This window comes from Miscanthus floridulus, chromosome 10, assembly GCF_019320115.1.
Source record: "Miscanthus floridulus cultivar M001 chromosome 10, ASM1932011v1, whole genome shotgun sequence".
In the NCBI taxonomy this organism is placed as follows: domain Eukaryota; kingdom Viridiplantae; phylum Streptophyta; class Magnoliopsida; order Poales; family Poaceae; genus Miscanthus; species Miscanthus floridulus.
This window is the reverse complement of record NC_089589.1, coordinates 11,296,358-11,318,348: the sequence shown is the minus strand read 5'-3', so window position 1 is coordinate 11,318,348 and position 21,991 is coordinate 11,296,358. Positions and strand designations below refer to the sequence as shown.

At 47.3% G+C, this 21,991-nt stretch overlaps 2 protein-coding genes and 1 pseudogene across 2 annotated transcripts; 1 reads left to right on the top strand and 2 right to left on the bottom strand.

The window, feature by feature from the left end:
- Positions 1–4,472: 4,472 nt before the first annotated feature.
- LOC136487650 (probable auxin efflux carrier component 1b) lies at positions 4,473–7,825 on the top strand. Its single transcript, XM_066484748.1, has 6 exons — positions 4,473–5,767; positions 6,165–6,441; positions 6,575–6,660; positions 6,766–6,923; positions 7,012–7,088; positions 7,467–7,825. The coding sequence occupies exons 1-6, from the start codon at positions 4,690–4,692 to the stop codon at positions 7,531–7,533; spliced, it is 1,743 nt and encodes a 580-aa protein (XP_066340845.1). The 5' UTR covers positions 4,473–4,689; the 3' UTR covers positions 7,534–7,825.
- Positions 7,826–13,717: 5,892 nt separating this feature from the next.
- LOC136488006 (uncharacterized) lies at positions 13,718–17,708 on the bottom strand. Its single transcript, XM_066485067.1, has 8 exons — positions 17,705–17,708; positions 16,663–16,718; positions 15,788–16,297; positions 15,478–15,703; positions 15,246–15,397; positions 14,254–14,349; positions 13,909–14,160; positions 13,718–13,813 (listed from the first exon to the last, which is right to left on the bottom strand). Exons 1-8 carry the CDS (start codon positions 17,706–17,708, stop codon positions 13,718–13,720), a joined length of 1,392 nt encoding a protein of 463 aa, XP_066341164.1.
- A 322-nt stretch (positions 17,709–18,030) lies between these two features.
- Positions 18,031–18,674, bottom strand: LOC136488005 (NAD(P)H-quinone oxidoreductase subunit 2 B, chloroplastic-like; annotated as a pseudogene).
- Between the last annotated feature and the right edge of the window lie 3,317 nt (positions 18,675–21,991).

Sequence of the window (21,991 nt, the reverse complement as noted above, 5' to 3'; positions counted from 1 at the left end):
ATTTGTCATGAGGCGGGTTAAGGACAAGTGGAGTGCCACATAAGGGCTATGCCGACCCCGTCACAAACGACAGATCCGGATTCCACTCGGATATGCCCGTTAGCGAGCTCACCGAAGCCCACCACTCGAACCATCGAAGCAAGTGGCGTCAGCTCAACCCCTCCAGTTGTAGAAACCACGAACGGGGTGACGCAAGAAAACATGCGACTGACCCCGACTAGCCCCTAGTGGCTCGGGGGCTTGAGCCGCCAGATCCCAACTCAGGAACCCAACTGACCGCACAGGTTGCAGTCGGAACGGACACAGGCGAACACCCCGACAGGAAGAAACACAAGAGTCCATAGCCGCCAAAAAGAGTACCAAGGTGCTCGGTCTTCGACTGACTCCCCAGTCGGCCGTAGGCTCAGGGGCTACACCTACCTGGCGGAAAATAGATTACCAGTGAGTCTCCTCCTCAGGGGATAGGCGCCTATGTCTGCACGGCGTGCCTCCGCGGCCTTCGCTAGTCCTCTCCTTAGGGGCTGGGTGCCAATATCCCTCCGGCGCGTCTCCGCGACCTTCGCCAGTCCTCCCCATGGAGGCTGGACGCCCGTATCCACTCTGCGCGCCTCCGTGGCCTTTGCCAGTCCTCCACATAGAGGCTGGGCGCCTAAATCCTACTCGGTTACCCTACGCAGTACAATAAACCAAGGGGGAAAATGCCAAAGTTTCAATAACAACCCGCCTCCACGACACAATGGGCACAGAAATTATAAAGCAAATGCAAGCTTTTATTAAGCTAAAAACACAAGCCCCTGGCTTTTACAATATCATGCAAAGCGTGTTTGAACAGCCCCTTCACGGCTTTACAGAAGTCCCAAAAGGGCTCGGGGGCTCCTATCGGGTTCATAAACCCGGGATCCCCAATAGACTCGCTTCCCTACAAAACTCGGCCAAGTAGGCGGCGTAGCGACAGCACGCGCCTGGGCCAGCCCAGATACACAATGACCACGATTCGGTCCGCGACCGGCACCTCTGGCCTGGAGATCTGGTCGGAGCCCCGACCGGAAGGCCTGACCGTGGTGGGACCGCAGTTCAACTCCGACCCCCTTTCTCCGACCGAGGATACGCCGGGCCTCTGCTCGCTGCTCTTTCTCGACCGACATGGTCGAGGCCGACTAGGAACGACCGACCGAGGACGCCCACTCGGTGTGGGCCCGGGGAGTAGGCGGAGCAGATAAGGTAAGACGCTCAAGTCAACCGTAATACCGAGGGCCGTACCCTTCCATGCCCTACGTACCTACAGGACGGTGCCGTCGGGCCATGTTAGACGAACACTGTACAGCCTGTCAGACGCATCAGAGCATGAACAATATTGTGGGCGTCGACGTTTGTCATACCAGACGAACACTGTATAGCCTGTCAGACACGTCAGAGCATGAACAGTGTTGTGGCCGTCAACGTTAGTCGTACCGGACGGACACTGTGCAGCCTTCCAGATACATCAGTGCATGAACAGTAAGGTGGCGATGGCGGCGTAAACAGTATGGCTGGCGACGACGGCCATTCCGTACCCGATGACGTGGGCAACAAGACTAGGCAGCGCCCGTATACACCCTCTCTCTTTTCTCTCTGACTTGTAAGGCCATCTCCTTCAACTATAAAAGGGGATGCGCTCTCTCCCGACGACAAAATGACTGGAGGAGAGACAGCTCAACAGCTCTTGAACTCGACAGCAAAACAGCTCTAGAGCTCGACAGCTACACAGTCTACACGCTCTCAACAGCTGATAAGCTCGGACACACAGAGCATACGCTCCAATACTTAGCGCACGTTTGAGCATCTGTGACTCTCGGCCACTCGGTTCAGCGTTCGACCGGGCCTCTAACACCCAATTCTCATTCCTTACTCGTTTGTAACTCCACAGCAAACTTCGAGCATATGGGCTCAGGAATAAAGTCACCAACCGACCTTAACTGGACGTGGGCCCGTTGCCTAAAACCGTATAAGTCCTGTGTCATTGAGTGCTAGGCTATATTTGATCACAACGCATAACAAAACAACAAATATTTACTTATTGACCACGTTTCGCACCGACACCGTTCGTTTTATTCATAATTTTTGTATAAATTATAAAATAAATAAATCATTATTAAATTATCTCTAATGATAAAATAACTTATAAAAAATATATACTATTGATATAAAAAATGAATAAGACGGATAATTAAATAAGATATCCAAAAATAAAAAATGATACTCTTTTCGGCGCAGAGGAGTACACAACACAAACACGCACGTCTCTGCGGTGTGCCGCTGGCTCACGATGGCCGGGGGCCGGCAGACGTACTACTCCTACGCTGCTGCTGCGACAGGGACAACGTCTACGGAGTATTACCTCCAGCTCGTCCTCTCCTACTAGCTCGGCTCTCTCTGTCACCGGGTCCGGCACGGGCGCCCGGCCCTCTCTATCTCTCCGTGTTTTTGTTGTCACTCACCACAACACCACAGCACACCTCCCGATGCAATGCAATGCAATGCAATGCAAACGCAGGACGCAGTGCAGTGCTCCCCCGCTCCGCCTTTCTTGTCTGCCATTACGCCAACCGCGACGCCCACCTCTCTGAATTCATCAATTCTCTCTCCGCCTTTCCGCCGCGCGCGCAGACCTACTACCGGCTACCCCCGTCCCCCCGTCTCCCGTTCCCATTCCCACGCAGCCGCTCGGCTCAGCCTAGGGCCGGACAAAATACTTCACGGCTGGTCAACTCGTGGCTGTCTTAGCTCGACTCGACTTTGGCTTGTTTTTTTACGAGCTGGAAATCTAGCTCGCTGTTTTAACGAGCCAGCTCGTGAGCAGCGAGCTGAAACAAGTTGAGGCCTATTAGTCCACGACCATAAATTCAAAAGATGATGATGCTGATCTAGAAATGTCAACCTATTCTATTGGTATGTAATCTTTATTTTTAGTTGTTTCGTATGATTTTGATTTTCTAATTGTCGTGGCACTTAAATATTGATTTATGAATTATTTTTCAAGGAGAAGATGATAATGCTGATATTGAATTTATGACCTTTTTTAAATATGTGGTGGCAAGCAACTACTAAGCGCTGAAACTACATAGATTATGAATGGACCAACTATGCTGTATAGTTCATGCTTTTGATGAACCTGATGTGTATTATCATGTATGGTTACATAATAGTGAACGTGACATTCTAAAATTAATATAAACATGTGTGTTTTATTTTTTAGTAGCTCACGAGCTAAACAAGCCAGCTCGATCCTAGTTGAGCTACGCCTTTACCTCATAATATTAACAAACTGAGCCGAGCTGGTCAACTCGTGGCTGGCTTGGCTCGTTTTAATTTTTTTATGAGCTTACCTGGAAATCAAACCCACTGTTTTAACGAGTCAGCTCGTGAGCAGTGAGCTGCAACAAGCTGAGGCCTATTAGTCCACAACCATGAATCCAAAAGATGATGATGCTAACCTAGAAATGTCAACATATTCTATTGGTATGCAATCCTTATTTTCAGTTGTTTGGTATGGATTTTGATTTTCTAATTGTCGTGGCACTTAAATATTGATTTATGGATTATTTTTCAAGGAGAAGATGATGCTGATATTGAATTTATGGTCTTTTGTAAATATACGATGGTAAGCAACTAGTAAGTACGTTAGAACTATATGGATCATAAATGGACCAACTATGCTGCATAGTTGATACTTTTGATGAACCTGATGTATATTATCATGTATGGTTATATAATAGTGGACGTGACCTTCTAAAATTAATATAAACATGTGTGTTTTATTTTTTAGTAGCTCACGAGCTAAACGAGCTAGCTCGAGCCGAGTTGAGCTATAAGCCTTTCAGCCTGTTCGGTTGGCTGGTTCGTTTCGTTGCTGGTTCATGAAGAAGTATTGCTGGCTGATTTGTGTGAGAGAAAAATACTATTTCGACTGAAAATTTACGATCGTATACTACAGGCACCAGCCAACCGAACAAACTGTTTATCTCGTAATCGGCCTGTTCGCTGGTTGGTTTCTGAGCTGATTTGAGCTGACTGATGCTGATTTATTGTGAGAGAAAAATACTATTGACTGGCTAGTTTAGGTTGGCTGAAACCAACAAACGAATATGCTGAATATTAACAAACTGAGCCGAGCTGGCTCGTTAGCCAGAGCCGAGCTGGCTCCGTATCCAGACCTACCTCAGCCTCAGCTCAGCTCCCCTCCCTGCAGGCTGCAGCTGCTGCTGTCGTGCTTGGACGCTCCCTGGCTGGCTCCCTGCTGCCTGCTGCCTGAAAGAACCCCGCATTTGTTGCTCTGCTCCCAAGCTCTGACCGCCTTGCCTCATCTGTGTCTCCTCCGTCCCCTCCTCTCTGCTCAGCTGAGCCCCCACTCTCTTCTTCTTCCTGTCTTGCTCCACACGACCACCAGTCCACCATAGGCACCCCCGGACATTGGCGCAGTCCCCTTCATTGATTCCTGCCCATCATCTCCGCCTTCTCCTTCCTACCATCTCATCTCTCCGCCATTTTATTCCTTGTTGCGCTCCAACCCAAACGTCCTGAACCACAAGACCTCTCGCGCATTGGCATTGCTCGTCGCCGAACCACTCTGCCACCTCTTCCCACCACCAAAGCAAAGCAGCCAAAAGAGCGGCATTTGAGCCCCCCAGCCAGCCACAGCCACCCGCAGCCATGATCACGGCGCTGGACCTGTACCACGTGCTGACGGCGGTGGTGCCGCTGTACGTAGCCATGACGCTAGCCTACGGCTCCGTCCGCTGGTGGCGGATCTTCACCCCCGACCAGTGCTCGGGGATCAACCGCTTCGTGGCGCTCTTCGCCGTCCCGCTCCTCTCCTTCCACTTCATCTCCACCAACAACCCCTTCACCATGAACCTGCGCTTCCTCGTCGCCGACACGCTGCAAAAGCTCGCCGTCCTCTTCCTCCTCTTCCTCGCCTCCCGCCTTTCCTCTTCTCACTTCCTCGGCCTCGACTGGAGCATCACGCTCTTCTCCCTCTCCACGCTCCCCAACACGCTCGTCATGGGCATCCCGCTGCTCCGCGGCATGTACGGCGGCGGAGCCGCGTCCTCGTCCTCCACCGACGCCGGCACGCTCATGGTCCAGGTCGTCGTCCTCCAGTGCATCATCTGGTACACGCTCATGCTCTTCCTCTTCGAGTACCGCGCCGCGCGCGCGCTCGTGCTCGACCAGTTCCCCGACGGCGCTGCCGCCTCCATCGTCTCCTTCCGCGTCGACTCCGACGTCGTCTCGCTCGCCAGGGGCGAGATCGAGCTCGAGGCCGACGCTGTCCCCGTCGCCGCCGGTGCCTCCTCGCGCGGCGGCGACACCGGACGGGTGCGGGTCACCGTGCGCAAATCCACCAGCTCACGCTCCGAGGCCGCGTGCTCGCACTCCCACTCCCACTCGCAGTCCATGCAGCCCCGGGTCTCCAACCTCTCCGGCGTCGAGATCTACTCGCTGCAGTCGTCGCGCAACCCCACCCCGCGCGGCTCCAGCTTCAACCACGCCGACTTCTTCAACATCGTCGGCGCCGGTGCCAAGGGAGGAGGAGGAGCAGCGGCGGCGGGGGACGAGGAGAAGGGCGCCGGCGGGCACTCGCCGCAGCCGCAGGCCGTGGCCGTGGCGGCCAAGAGGAAGGACCTGCACATGCTCGTCTGGAGCTCCAGCGCCTCCCCGGTCTCCGAGCGCGCCGCCGTGCACGTCTTCGGGGCCGGGGCCGACGACCATGCCGACGTCCTCGCCAAAGGTAACTTTTTTTTTTTCCAGTCACCACTTGCACTTGGTGTTGCCGTGTTGGTGGGCAGGGCACAGGCACACACCCCTGTTTCTGTTTGGCTCCATTCCTAGCGAGTCTTGTAGTGTGATGTCGACCATTCTTTAGCCAAAGCATCGACTGTTCAGAACTGAGTTTCTTATAGTGCCCACAAATGTTGTTGGTACTAATTTTGCTTGCCATCTTGTGCTTTTAACAAAATTCAGAAATTGAAACTTTCTTGAAACGCTAATTTGAATATGTAGCATATTGTGTTTTTAACAATGCTTGATGTGTTGCTTGGCTTTTTGAACTCATCTACAGCACGTGATATGGCTTGCTGAACCAAAATTGTCTGCTGCTTCTTTTTCAACAATGGCTGCACAAACAGGAACCCAGGCCTACGACGAGTACGGGCGTGACGATTTCAGCAGGACCAAGAGCGGGAACGGCGCGGACAAGGGCGGGCCGACGCTGTCCAAGCTTGGGTCCAACTCCACGGCGCAGCTCTACCCCAAGGACGATGGCGAGGGGAGGCCGGCGGCGGCGATGCCGCCGGCGAGCGTGATGACGAGGCTCATCCTCATCATGGTCTGGAGGAAGCTGATCAGGAACCCCAACACCTACTCCAGCCTCATCGGCGTCATCTGGTCCCTGGTCTCCTACAGGTTGGTGGTCTGGCCAAGCAAGATCATTTCTCAGATCCTCATCAGGGCCATGTTTCATCAGTCAGCCATTCATGCTGTTCGGCTGAATAACTTCTGCCTGCTTGGGGTTGTTGTTCTCTTCTGTGTAATTCAGGTGGGGCATTCAGATGCCGGCGATCATCGCCCGGTCGATTTCGATCTTGTCGGATGCAGGGCTTGGGATGGCCATGTTCAGTCTAGGTGTGCGCTAGTAATTTGTGCTCTATGTTGGCGTTGCTCTATGCTTTTGTGTCTTGGATCACTACAATGCAAGCACTGAATTCTGAATTGCTGCTCTTATTTCAGGCTTGTTCATGGCGTTGCAGCCAAGGATCATCGCTTCTGGCAACAAATTCGCTGCCATCGCGATGGCTGTCCGCTTCCTTGCAGGTCCGGCAGTCATGGCTGCCGCCTCCATTGCTATCGGGCTGCGTGGTGTTCTTCTCCACATTGCCATTGTTCAGGTATGTTGGTGCTTTGTGCCACAAACTAGCTTGCGGCAGAATACTGATAAGAGAAAAGCTAACTTTGAGCATTCCTTCCACATTTCAGGCTGCTCTACCTCAAGGAATCGTGCCGTTTGTGTTTGCCAAGGAGTACAATGTTCATCCTGACATACTGAGCACAGCGTATGATCCATAACATACTACACCTTGCCCTGTTTATCTGTGTCCTGACATGTCTTGTAGTTGTAGTAGTCCTAATTAGGAATCTCTGCCCATGTTTCCTGCTACGCTTTTTAGTTATATAATCTGGAATCATCACTCGTCATAGTAAAAAAAGGAGCAGAGATAATCAATCACGCACTGAATTCTCTATGATTCCTAATGATAGTTTTTGGGACTAAACAAGGGGCCCCATGCACTCAAAGAATTACTCTAAGACAGCATCAGCATGATTGCTCCTAACATGTTGCACTTCATACTACAGTGCGTTCATCCATCGAGATGGGCCATTACATTACAACACAATGATCATATAACACTCCTCGCTTTGCTTTGCTGCAGTGTGATCTTCGGGATGCTCATCGCTCTGCCCATCACCCTGGTCTACTACATCCTGCTGGGGCTCTGAACCTCTCACTTCAGTGTGCAAAAGCAGCACCATGCTACTGACGGTCTCTGTTTAGGACCCAAGACCTTTGCATCATTTTGTTTGGGTAGTAATCCCGCTAGTACCCTAGGTTAGCAGCGGGTAATCCTACCGCTGATAGCAATAGCATCTCTGATGTAGTAGTATCATCTTCAGATGGAACCCGAATTCTGAGGAACATTAGCACTTAGCTAGCTAGAGACACGAAAGATAGTTCCGATGACAGGGATCTAATCTGTGAGTGAGGCATTGCTATCTGTCAACTTTCGATCGATTGAAGATTCGAGCAAAATTTATCTTGTTTCATGCTCAGGCCTTGTTTAGATGAGCCCCAAATTCCAAGTTTTTTCACTCTCTCTCCATCACATCAATTTTTAGCCGCTTGCATGGAGCATTAAATGTAGGTAAAAAAAATAACTAATTGCACAGTTTAGTTGGAAATCACGAGATGAATCTTTTGAGCCTAGTTGGTCCACGATTGGACAATATTTGCCAAATAAGACGAAAGTGGTACTATTCATCGAGTTGCAAAAAGTTGCAATCTAAACATGGCCTCAGTATAATGTATGGTGCGCTGTCTGAAATCTGAATGAGGTGTAGTCGACGTACTAGTACTACTGTCTGCAGTCTGCTGACGGACAGTGCTCAAAGCAGTGTCAAGTCTACGAATTTCTTTTCTGCCTTTTCGTCTTTACCTTTTTTTCTGTCTGCAGTCTGCTGACGGACAGTGCTCAAAGTCTGTAGAGATTTCACATGGGCCTCGTTTAGATTAGGTTTAGGAATCAGTATTGGGCACTGTAGTACTTTGGTTTGTATTTGACAATTATTGTCTAATCATGACCTAACTAGGCTCAAAAGATTCGTCTCGAAATTTACAATCAAACTTTGGTTTGTATTTGACAATTATTGTCTAATCATGGCCTAACTAGGCTTAAAAGATTCGTCTCGAAATTTACAATCAAACTGTGTAATTAGTTATTTTTTTATCTACATTTAATATTCTATGCATGGGTTCAAAGATTTGATGTGACGGAAAGAGAGTGAAAAAACTTGCACTCTAAATAAGGCCTTGATAGTAGTAGGACTGTAGGAATACATTTTTCTAAAGAAAGTACAATAAGAATAACCTTTTTTCTAAGAAGGGAGCTGTACTATTACTGTAGTCACAAATAAATACTCACGAATTTAATTCTTGTTTTCCGAGGAGTTAAGGGATTTTAATTTTGACTAAAATTATACAAAAAGTATTAACATTTATAATATAAAATAAGTATCAACAGATTAATAACGGAATATATTTTCATAATAAATTTTGTTTGAGACATAAATGTTAATATTAATTACTATAAACTTAGTTAAACTTTAGTCATCTTGACTAGCACGAATTTCATAATTATATTCTTTTTAGGACCGAGGTAGTACGGATTAAGGTGCAACTTAGGCCCTGTTTGGTTCCCACCTCCTAAAATTTTTAGGAGCTAAAAGTTTTAGGAGCTTTTAACAACCATCTAAAACCTCCTAAAAATATGTTTTGTTCCACCTCCTAAAAGTGACTAAAAGCAATAAGTACGGTTGAACAAAGACACTTTTGCCCTTCTTCCTCCTACCCCTGCTACCCCTGCGCTCTTCCTCTCGTCTCCACCGCGATGGCCCTCGGCGGTGCGGAGCCCGCCGCCTCCCGCTCCGATGAGGCTAGCTCCACCGCAGGCGCGCGCCCCTCCGCCCGCCGCACCACCAGCCGCCTGGGCGAATCTCGGGCCAGAGGAGGAACAACCCCCTGGGCGAATTGGCGATGGCGACCCACCCGGCCTCCCCGACCGTCGGCGCCGACTGGGGTTCCATCCCGGTCTCCGTCGACGACGAGCCCGACGCCGGCATCGCCTTCACCTCCACCAAGGCGCAGGACCTCGCGCAGCCGCTCGTCGTCGCGCAGATCCCCTTCAAGATCCAGCCCGGCCGACAGCGTCCAAGGGGAGCAGCGGGCCACCGGCGTCGGGAGAGCGGGAGGGCGGCCTGGGGCTGGGGGCGGCGGATCCGGCAGCGGGAGCCTCGGCGCTCCAGCAGGTCCAGCAGCTGGAGCCCCGGCGCCGTCGCTGCCTCCGCCGGGTTTGGGCGCGAAGGGGCGGCGGATCCGGCTGGGGGAGGACGCGGACCGGAGGCGCGAGGGAGCGGGGGCGGCGCGAGGGGCGGGCCCATGCGGCGGCAGCGGGGGAGGGAGGGTGGGAGAGAGAGAGGGGTAGTGGGGGTCCAGATGGACTTTAAGAGGTTTTAGAAGGGGTGGAGCTCCTAAAGTTTTTTTAGCTCTTTTAAAGTTTTTAGAAGGTTTTAGGAGGAGCTGTTTGTTTCTTTAGGCAAATTCTATCTAAATTTTAGCTCCTAAAATTTTTTGGAGGGATAACCAAACAGAGCCTTATTTGCAGCAAAAAAAAAAAAACAGCTGCTGGTGCTGCAAATAAGCTGCAATACTTGCAGCTGAACAGCAAGAAAGGCTTGACCAAAAGGTGACAGCGAAAAATGGTCCAGGAAATGGTGCCGCAGAATATGATATGATAGTGTTGGCCTGTCGGGACTGGGGAGTCAGACTGGGAAAGTTTTGGCTTTTGTCCATCTTAGCCCTTGTTTAGTTTCACCCTAATTTTCAAAAAATTGCTACAGTACCTGTCGGATCGAATATTTGCGGCATGTGCATGGAGCATTAAATGCAGACGAAAAGAAAAACTAATTGCACAGTTTGGTGGGAAATTGCGAGACGAACGTTTTGAGCCTAATTAGTCCATGTTTGAGCACTATTTGCCAAATAAAAACGAATGTGCTGCAGTAGCCCCAAAATCCAAATTCCTACAACTAAACACAGCCTTAAAACAAATGTTTTGGCTTTTGGCACAGCAGCGATGATACTCCTAGCTAGCTAGCGAAAGCAATGATAAGATATGACCAAGCAATGGCACAACAAAAGCTTGCTTGCGAGTTGCCACTCGGGCCTCGTTTAGATGCCACCCAAATTCCAAGTTTTTTCACTCTCTCTCCATCACATCAATTTTTAGCCGCTTGCATGGAGTATTAAATGTAGGTAAAAAAAATAACTAATTACACAGTTTAGTTGGAAATCACGAGATGAATCTTTTGAGCCTAGTTGGTTCACGATTGGACAATATTTATCAAATAAGACGAAAGTGGTACTATTCATCGGGTTGAAATTTTTTCGCAATCTAAACGAGGCCTCGATATCATATATCAACACACACATGCAGAACACGACAGCTTCTAGTGCGCAATGGCTGAAGCTTTAGGTCACGTTTGGATCGTAATGGATTTTAAGAATCCGTATAAGCTGACGTGTTTTTTTGGATTATGGCCTTGTTTAGATCACCTCCAAATTCCAAGTTTTTTCACTCTCTCTCCATCACATCAATTTTTAGCCGCTTGCATGGAGTATTAAATGTAAGTAAAAAAAATAACTAATTGCACAGTTTAGTTGGAAATCACGAGATGAATCTTTTGAGCTTAGTTGGTCCACGATTGGACAATATTTACCAAATAAGACAAAAGTGCTACTATTCATCAGGTTAATATTTTTTGCAATCTAAACATGGCCTATGATAAAATCATATAGCCTGTTTAGATGGGATTAAAGGATTCTTAGATTTTTTTTTAGGATTCTTGGAAGAAAAACAAAATCTTAGAATCGGCCCGTTTGAATCCCTCTTTGGATTTTGGAATCCGGATTAAAATAATCTAGGGTATCCAAACGGAGAGATTTTAGGCGGAATACTCAAAATCCAAGGAGATTGTGAAAATCCGAGAATCCACCACAGCCCAGATAAAACTGGGTACTCCCTCGGTCAAAAAAGAACGTAAATCTCATTTACCAAGAAGTCAAAGAACTTTAAGGTCTTGTTTAGTTCCTCCCAAACTCTTAATTTTGACACTATGCAAAAAGAAAATTCTCCGTCACATCAAATTTGCGGTACATGCATGGAATACTAAAAGTAGACGAAATTAAAAATTAATTGCACAGTTTGGTTGTACTTTGCGAGACGAACATTTTGAGCCTAATTAGTCAACGGTTGGACAATTATTACCAAATACAAACAAAATACTACAGTTGCACTACAGTACATTTTACCAACTTTACACATCCAAAGTTTGGCAACTAAACAAGGGATAAGTTTGACTATAAGTTTATAAAAGATGAGTTGAAAAAAGATTCCATAACTAATCTAATAATACTTATTATATATATTATAAATATCAATAATTTATTTGGTAAAAATTAGGAATCTTTGACTCTTGGGATGCGAGGGTTACAGGTAGGACCATCTATCCTATCCATGCCCCTATCTTCCCTGACGAGGCCCCTACCGTCGCCGTCGCTACGGCTCGCCGCGGCTACCTTGCGCGTCCTTGCGACCCGGCTTCCGAGTCGCACCGCCCCCGCTCCCTAGCTTCCGAGTCCGCGGCTGCAGATCCATTGCATAGGGCGTGTTTGGTTCACTTCCCAGCCCAGCCTAGCTCGCATCAGCCAGCCAGGCCCCCTTTGGCCAGGCTGAGCGCATGTAAGGGGTGGTTGTTTGGTTGGCTAGCTCCCAGCAGCCTGGTCACATGTAGCCGGTGTTTGGCTCCCTGAACCTGCATCGGATTCAAATTAAGAGGATGCAGGAACTATGTTTGGTTGCCTGCATAGAAGCTGGTGGAGTTACCACTTTATTTTAGTGGTAAGGTTACCACCAGCAAGTCCAAAGTTTGCTACAACACTTTGTTTGCAATGAATATTACATCATTTTGGAAAGCTAAATTAAAATTACTAAAGCCCGGACTAATATTATTACACCCTCCACTAAAATTATAATATCCTCTCAGTTGTGACCTTCCTTCTTTGCAATGCATACCGCATGCTCCACTACGAACATGCCATCGGCTTCATTTTTTCTTCAGCTTTTAGACCATGGAATGACAAACAAAAAATTAAAGTTCATCAATGACATAAGGCATGAGCTCAGTATAATAAACCAAAACATCATTGGCATAAGGCATGTGCTCAGTATATATAAAAAAACCTCATCATTGGCACAAGGCATGTGCTTAGTTTTAAAAAACGTCATCATTGGCATTAGACAAAAGCTCATATTGAAATGGTCACATCATTGGCAAACAAGATCAGATTAGTTCTCAGATCATCAAGTTCACATCAATGTCAACACAGGCAAAAAGAGATGCACCAGCTAGGTAAAGAATGCAGGCTCAGGTATAAGAAAACAAGCAGCTCAGGTATAAGAACAAGATCAGATTAGTTCTCAGATCATCAAGTTCACATCAATGTCAACACAGGCAAAAAGAGATGCACCAGCTAGGTAAAGAATGCAGGCTCAGGTATAAGAAAACAAGCATCACAGGCAATGGACATGTGCTCAGATATAAGAAAACAAACATCACAGGCAATAAGGCAAGTGCTCAGAATGAAATTGTGCAAATCACAGGCACAGGCTGGTGCCCATATCAAGTTTAGAACCACAAGGTTCACATCATTGGCAATGGGCTCATGGTCAGATTGCCACCACTAGGTTGATCTAGGTTGTAGGTGCAGGGTTATCTAAGACACTAACTATATGTTAGTGTTAGTAAGTAAGCTATGCAGGATCAGATCAACTGCATAAAAGAGAAGGTCAACCCACTACACATCCACCAGCTGTAGTTAGGTATGCACAAAAGAGGCACTGCACAAAAGGATCAACCCCAAGCTGTGAAGCCTTCACATGTAGTAGTGCTTGGCCAAGTAGGTCCTTAGCCACAGCTCACGGTGGGAGTCAGACATCTTGATAAAAGCTAAACCCAAGGCCTTGTTGTCCAGTAGATGGCCATAAGCACACATAAGTGCTTCTTCAGTGAAGCCTGGCACAAACATAACAGCACCATACAGCTCAGGGTGGGAATCCTCAACCTTGGTTGACCTAATAGCATCAGCAACATCCTTCACTGCCTCTGCCATGCCAGTGAACAAAACAACATCCTCTTCTGCCAGCATGGATCTCTTCCTCTTGTTACCAACTCCTCCCTCACTCTTGGTATCCTCAGGAGTCACAGTCTTGCCACTATTCAGGATCTCAGTCTTCAGTGAGCTCTCAGCACAGTCAGATGGTGTGCCAAGTGGCTCATTGGAGCCCATAGCTCACTTGCCTGTTGCCTGACCATTGGCAAAGATGACCATCATCTGCTTGTAGTGTTGTATGGGCTTGTTGAGCAGTGGAGCATCATTGGGGTGGTCCTGCATAATGAACTGTCCCTTGTTAGCCATAATGACAAAATGTTTCAAAGAGTCATCTAACAAATCAAGTTGTAGTATCACAGGTTCTTGCTCACCTTGGTATGACCATTGTAGTGTTCCTCCTCAAGAACAATCATGCAGTTGTCCTCATCCCACTGAGCTCCACTAAGGTCCCTCAGCTTGGACAGTTTCACCCACCTCTGCATCCACTTCCTCAGGTGGTTGTACACCTGGGTACCACTAACTTCATGACCACAGAACTCTTGCAGGGCCTTTGCCACCTTGTTCAGGTGCACTTCTTTGAAGCCCTTATCAGTCCTCACTCCAGTGGTAATGAGCTGGCACATCTACTTCAACACAAAGGCAGACATGGGCTCAGTCCACCTCAGAGAGGTCCTCTGCTGAGTAGGTTCCTGTGATGCTGGTATGAAACTAGTCACATCATCCCCAGCAACCACATTGTCACCAGCCAAAAGACCACCATCCAGTCCAAGGAACACAAGCTCATCAGCAGGCATCATCTCCTCAGCCCTAGCCTAATTCATCATTGCACATGCCCAGAGCCTCAGCACAGGTGTTTTGTATCACAGAAAAAAACATCATTGCACATGCCCAAAGCCTCAGATCAAGTGTAGTATCATAGAAAAAACGTCATTGCACATGCCCAAAGCCTCAGCACAGGTGTATTATGTCAAGAAAAAAACATCATTGCACATGCCCAAAGCCTCAGATCAAGTGTAGTATCACAGAAAAAAACATCATTGCACATGCCCAGAGCCTCAGCACAGGTGTATTATGTCAAGAAAAAACATCATTGCTATTGCCCAAAGTCTCAGATCAAGTGTAGTATCATAGAAAAAAACATCATTACTATTGCCCAAAGTCTCAGATCAAGTGTAGTATCACAGAAAAAAACATCATTGCTATTGCCCAAAGTCTCAGATCAAGTGTAGTATCACAGAAAAAAAACATCATTGCTATTGCCCAAAGTCTCAGATCAAGTGTAGTATCATAGAAAAAAAAACATCATTCCTATTGCCCAAAGTCTCAGATCAAGTGTAGAATCACAGGAAAAAACAGCATTTGTCCATGATTAAAATGAATTACAGGCAACTTAATGATACATAATAGAACTCTAGATTCTAGAAAGACCCCTATTAGCCCACATGTGATTAGCCCATTCATCCCTCTGAAGTGCCCAGGCAGCATTGTCATCCATATGAGCAGGATGGGGCTGACTGTTTGTGTCATTTGGTACCCAAGAGAACTCTTCTGGAATAACCTCATCAACCCCAAAACTAAGGATCCAGTTATGCATTATACAACATGCAAGCACAAGCTTGATTTGTGTCCTCAAGCGATGGAATGGTTTGTTGGTGTCAATGATGCGAAAACGGTTCTTCAGAGCCCCACATGCCCTTTCTACAGTTACTCTCAAACTAGAGTGCCTCAAATTATATAACTCTTTTGGGTTGGTTGGGTAGTTCCTATTCCCATATTCTTTAAGATGGTACCTACAACCTCGATAAGGAGGAAGAAATCCAGGCCGACAAGCATATCCAGCATCTACTAAGAAGAATTTGCCTAAAACAAATGTGGAGTTCAATTAGATTCATCATTTTGCAGTTACATTTGCTTCTTATTATCACAGTTGATTTAATTACCTGGTGGAACCCTCAACCCATCCTCTCTCTGTAATGCATCAGCAAGAATTGTGGCATCATGAGCGGATCCCTCCCAACCAGCCAGCACATAGGTAAATTTCAAGTCAAAGCTAACTGTTGCTAGCACATTTTGTGTGGGGGCATTCTTTCTACCCCTAAATGCAGCTTGCATCTTGGCTGGAACTTTAGCAAATACATGAGTCCCATCAATGGCCCCAATGCTGTCCTACATGGCATCCAAAATTGCATAGTAAATTGACATGAGCTAATGCAACAATATCCTAGCAGCTATATGACAAGTTTTTTTTACCTTAAAGTAAGGATACCATCTATGGCTGTTGCTAATCTTTACTGGTGTCTCATTGCTTGGAGGTCTAATCATCTCTTGTCTAAGCTCACCAATAGCATACAACACATCTTTAAAATGGCGGTGGACTGTCTCTATAGACCTTCTCCAGTTTTGCTTTACAACTCTAAATCGTTGGTTATGACCAACAATATGGAGAAACATTGCAACTTGCTCTTCAACACAAGAATTTATGTTGTCAGCAAGTAGCTTCTTCTCCCTAAGCAAGTTGCACAAACTAAAAAAGGGTGCCCTTCTCATTCTAAGCATGTTCACACACTCTATATCATTGTAGTTGTAAATTAAGTTCAAGTTCCTTTTGCGCTCCTCATCCCTAATGCTCATTGGACCATAACTGATCTGAGGCCGCTGACTCTGAAGCATTCTAAGTCTAGCAAATAGCAGGGCATACATAGCAGTGATAAGAGCAGCAGCACGAGCAAAAAGAATGCGTCTCTTCTCTTCCAAGTCCATCTAGAAAAAATGAATGGAATTTAAGGACAAATGCTCAGAATGACAATGTCATCATCATGGACTTGGACAAAAGCTTAGAAAAAGGATTCATCATATACTAGAACATGCTAAAAATAAGACTTTCATCATCACAGACTAGGGCAATAGCTCAAAAAAAGGCATCATCATAGACTAAGGCAATAGCTCAGGACAAAAGGAATCATCACAGACTTGGACAATAGCTCAGACAAAATGGCAACTTCATATACTTGCTCATAATCTCACAAAGTAGGACATGCATCCGAATCCAAGAACGCAGGACTCACTATCGCATGGTACAGATTAGGGGGGAGGCGAGAGGGGGAGTAGATATACAAAATACCCACGTCAACAAGCAACAGCACCAGCAAAAGCCCAACCCAGCAGGTGAGGGAGCTCAGATCTGCAAGCACACAAGCAAAGAAAAGAGGATTAGCATACACAAAATAGGATTTTTACTTGAAAAAAACAAGAAAACAAAATGAGACCTAAGAACAAGGATCCATACCGCAATAACAACCAAGAAATCAGATCTGGTGTGCCTGCAGCGAGATCAACAAACAATGGTGACCTAAGGTTTCAAATCGCATAGAAAAATGGAGAAAGAGAAGGGGAAAAACTCACTTGCTTCGAGAGGACGCAAATCCACGGCACCTGCAACAAACCGAGATAGAGGGTAGGCATTAGGAGGCCACGAATCCATCAAGAACACCGAGGGGAGGAGGAAGAGGAGGTGGAGCTTACCGGCGGCGCAGACGGGGAGCAACAAGAAGAAGAAGAGAGGGAGGCGGCGGGAGGGAAGATATATAGGCGGTGAATGGCGGGAACGGGGGAGGTAACCCTAGGATCTTTGCGCCATCTCCCCGCGCACGGAATCGCTAGGCGCGCGAGCTCGCGGGAGCACGGAGCGAGCCAGACTGAAGAAAAACGGCCGATTTGGGCGTTCCTCGCGAGCCAGGCCAGGAGAGGGCTTTTGCACGAGCGGAGCCTGGCTCGGGAGGATGGCCAGGGAACCAAACATGAACAGGCTGCATCCGGAGAGCCTGGTTTGCCCTTATGCGGGCAACCAAACACACCCATAGTTGCATGTCCCCGCCGTGCTCCGTCCAACTTGGCTGCCGGCGGCTACCCCACTGTCTATCTCCTCAGCTGGAACTCTGGATGCCGCCAGCGAGCCGCCCAACCTCGCTTCCTTACGGGCCTGTTTGTCAGGTACAGAGGGCCTTGCTTGTTTGCCTGGATGTGGCTTGGTCCTGGCCAGCACGCTGCTTAAAGCATCTAGGAGCCTGCCCCCGAGAAACGAAGGTGGAGGTCGTTTTTTGCGGGCCTGGTTCTCTCGGTCGCAGGTTGCTCGATGCTGCGGTCACCTTCTAGATTCCCGTCTCTCACCCATCGCTACCCCTTTCCGAGGAATCCTTCGTCAGTAGCTGTGAATGACCCACTTTTTCGATCCTTTCGACCTTGGTTCCGTAGGAGCAAGTCAGAAAGGTGGAAAAAATACAACCATCTGATTTGATTCGTTCTCAATAGCCATGAGATGATCATCTTAGGGTGATCCTTTTGTCAACGGATGCTCCTATTACACTCGTAGTCTTTAAAGGATGAGAACCCACTATGTAGCATTTACATCAATAATTCAAGCACTGTATACGTCATTAGTCTGATTCTTTGTAGAAACTACCCGTAATAACGAGCTTACAAAATGGATTTGTTTATCATAAAGAGATTCGTTGTTCGTGACCCTGATTCACCTTAATTGTTATTTGAGCAAAAAGATCACATAAACTTTTGGTAAAAGTTATGTCTTGGTCGGAGTGGGGATAACATTTGTCTTCTGCATGTCTATGGAGTTTTGCAAAACCCAAACACCTCAGATAGAGGTAAGAATTTGTCGAACGAACCACACTCCTTCGTTGACGTCAGGAGTCCATTGATGAAAAGGGGCTGGGGAAAGCTTGAACCCAAGTCCTACAGTGATGAATATAAGCGCAATTGAAATTCCTAGGGAGTTATACATTTGTGTATTGATAAGACCATTCACAATTTCTTGAAGCTCGATCTCCCCTCGGATGAACCATATAGCCAAGAGAAACCATGAACCAGAATAAAAGAGCATGCCCCACCCATGAGTAAATATTTCATAGTAGCCTCATTAGACCGTAGATCTCTCTTGGTATATCCAGACAATAGGTAGGAATATAAACTGAAACATTCTGAAGCTATAAAGATGTTATTAAATCGTCCCCTACTTTAGAGTAGCTGTTAATACGAAAAAAAGAAAATCTGTTATAGCCATTTCTATACGTTCAATGTACTTCCAGGTTGCTCGATGTTTGTCTCGCGGTGCCCACGGTGGCATCTCACGCGTGCTGCTCGGCCAGCAGGCGTGCGCCCGGATTAGCCCTCTCCGTCTCAGGTCCTGCCACTGGCGGCGCCGGTGCCCGGCCGCCGCGGGCGGGGCGCACCACCGTCGGGCCAGATCTGCCTGTGGCCTGCCGGACGAGGAGTGGACGACCTCGGCCTCGACAGCAGCGCCAGCCCCGACGAGACGAGGAGGCCAGGACGTCGAGGAGGCGCACGACGTGTGGGTGGCCCTGGATGCGGCGGAGCGCGGCGAGCTCCCGCTCCACTGGCCGTCGTGCCGCTGCGGCGTCCTCAGGCGAGCACGGGTGGTGCGGCTTCCAGACAGCCTTGACGGCGACGTGGACTCCCGTGCGGACGTCGCGCATGGTAGACCTTCGACGAGGCGCCCCGGCCGAAGATGCGGCCGAGCCCGTACCTGCCCTGAAGGACCTTCGTGTAGCTCGCGCCGCGCACATGGTGGATGCCAGCCATCTGTTCGGTGGAATGTCCCAATGAGACAGTGCACGGTAACTCTACCCTATATGGGCCAGGTGACCACATCTCGTAGTCCATGCAAATAAACACAATACGGCGCGAGACTGGCTCTGCTGGAAAATCAAACAAAACAAGCAGGCCCTCCTGGTCTGACTAGGCCGGAAACGTCCATACAAACAAACACGCCCGACCTATAACTCAATTTTGGCGTCCGTAAGATTAGAAAGGTGATTATGGAAAGGAAACTACTATCTCAAATATGAAGTTAGAATCTAGGATCCGAACAGGCAGAGATTATTATTATCAATGGTCTATTCGTTTATCTTATAATCCGTCTTTTTCAGCTTGTTTTTCAGTTGAAACCGTGTTTTTTTCTTACAACAAATCAGCCGAAATAGTTTTCATTTTTTTTTCAGCGCAGCGAACGAGACCAATAATATAGATTCTAGAATTTCTGACTAAAATGTAGACTCCTATAATCCCATAGGGATTCAATCAGGCTCCTAATATTCTAGTGGATTTTAACGTGCATGCACAAAAATCCAATAAAATGTATCAGATTTTTTTATCTAGATTCCTAAAATCCACTAGATCCTAACAGGACCATAATTAGTGCCATCTTGGGATTAAGCAACTATCATCACTGAAAGGATCAAGATGTCCAAGAGGAGGGTGAATTGGGCTAATTCTAAATTTCTTTGCAATAATTAAACTCTAGGGTTAGCCCAATTAACCCTTTGTGCCTAGAAAGTGTTTCTATTGATCTAACGCACAAAAGTTTAGCACCCTAAGTTCCAATCCTACTCTAGCATGGCAATTCTAGGAATGTAAATGACAAGAATTGAATTGTTCAAAGTAAATGCTCAAAGTAAAGAGACAAGGAGGAACGCAGCGATGCTTTGCCGAGGTATTGGAGAGTCGTCACTCCCCACTAGTCCTCGTTGGAGCACCCGCGCAAGGGTGTAGCTCCCCGTTGATCCGCGCAAGGATCAAGTGCTCTCTACGGGTTGATTCTTCGACACTCCGTCGCGGTGAATCACCAACAACCGCTCACAACTTGAGTTGGGTCATCCACAAGCTCCGCCGGATGATCACCAAGCTCTCCAATCACCACCAAGCCGTCTAGGTGATGGCGATCACCAAGAGTAACAAGCATGAACTCTCACTTGACCACGACAAGCCTAATAAGAAGGGTGGATGCACACTTTGCTACTCTTGATCTCACTAATGAGGGCGCTCTTTGGGATTCTCAAATCTCAATCACCTCACTAGGACCTTACTTTTCTTGGCACTCTTAAAGGTGTTTTTCAGCTGTTGGAATGAGCAAAAGTACCCCCACACACGAATAGAGGAAGTATTTATAACATGGGCTAAAAAACGAACCGTTATGTGTCTCTACGGGGTGACCGGACGCTCCGGTCATGTTGACCGGATGCGCCGGTCAGTTCACCCCGAACTTCAGTGTTTACAGTGTGACCGGACGCGTCCGGTCATGATTTTCCCTCTCTAGAACCTTACTGGAGACGATCGGATGCTGGCCCTTAGCGTCCGGTCACTTGACCTCTCAGCGTCCAGTCGCACCAGACGAAAATACCTCGGTCAAATGAACTGACCGGACCCTGAGCCAGCGTCCGGTCAGTATTTGACCCTCCATTCACTTCCAACTCTCGATCATACGTGAATGAAGTTTGCTCCATTGGATCTAAGGGCTATTTTGAAGCTACCTAGTGTTAGATTTAGCAAGTGTGCATCACACCTAACTCACTAGACTCATCTAGGTCAAGCTACCCGTCCATACCCCCCTTAATAGTACGGCCAAAGGAAAAACAAAGTCCTAAACTACTCTAAGTGTCTCTTCAACTCCAAACGACACTTAGAACTAGTCCATCCTTAACCTTGTCGTCCATCCTTTGAAAACCGAAACGATTTCCATCGTAGGGGCATGACCACTATGATTGCCCAATCGATCTCCATTACCGTGACCTAACTTAATTGCCTCTGCAAAACATACGTTAGTCACAATAATCATGTATTGTCATTAATCACCGAAACCCAACTAGGGGCCTAGATGCTTTCAATCTCCTCCTTTTTGGTGATTGATGACAATACTACCTCGAGTATGTGAAAGAGATGAGGTTTTTAACAAGCTTGGTTCATATAAGCTTTTGGCAATAAGAATAAAAAAAGCTAGGCAAGCTTATATGACCCAAGCCAACATGATATACTCAAAAGATATGAAATAAGCATGAGTACAGGTAACAAAGCTCATTCGCATTGGAGTAAAATGCGGAAACAAGAGCAAATGAGCTTAGCACAATTGATATGACATGTAAATAATACAAAGTAGAGAGCAGACATGCCATATATCACTATCACATAAAAAGTTTAATGCATAAAAGTAAACACACGACGAATGCATAATAGTGTATCATACATAAAAATCAAATATAATAGATAGTCTAAGTAAACTAAGCTCCCCCTAAGTCGTTCCCCCTAAGTCTAGCATACTCGATCCCTCTCCCCCTTTGGCGTCAAACACCAAAACCTAGGAGTCGGTCGGCGGGGCTACAGCGGACGAGTCAGGCGCTGAGGTACGAGGAGCAAGCTAGAACTGAGTGCCATCATCATTTGAACCCAAGCTCTGAGCTGTCTGACCCTTTATAGCTAGAAGCGACGCTAAAGCGGTCAAGGTCGGATCAACAACTAGAGCTGCTGTAGATTATGCAGGTATGACTGAAGCAGCTGGCTCTGATGATGCCACTAACGAAGGGAGCGTCTCTGTAGTCCCGGTAATAGGTGCAACGATAGAAGGACCTGGGACATGCAAATATGGAGGAG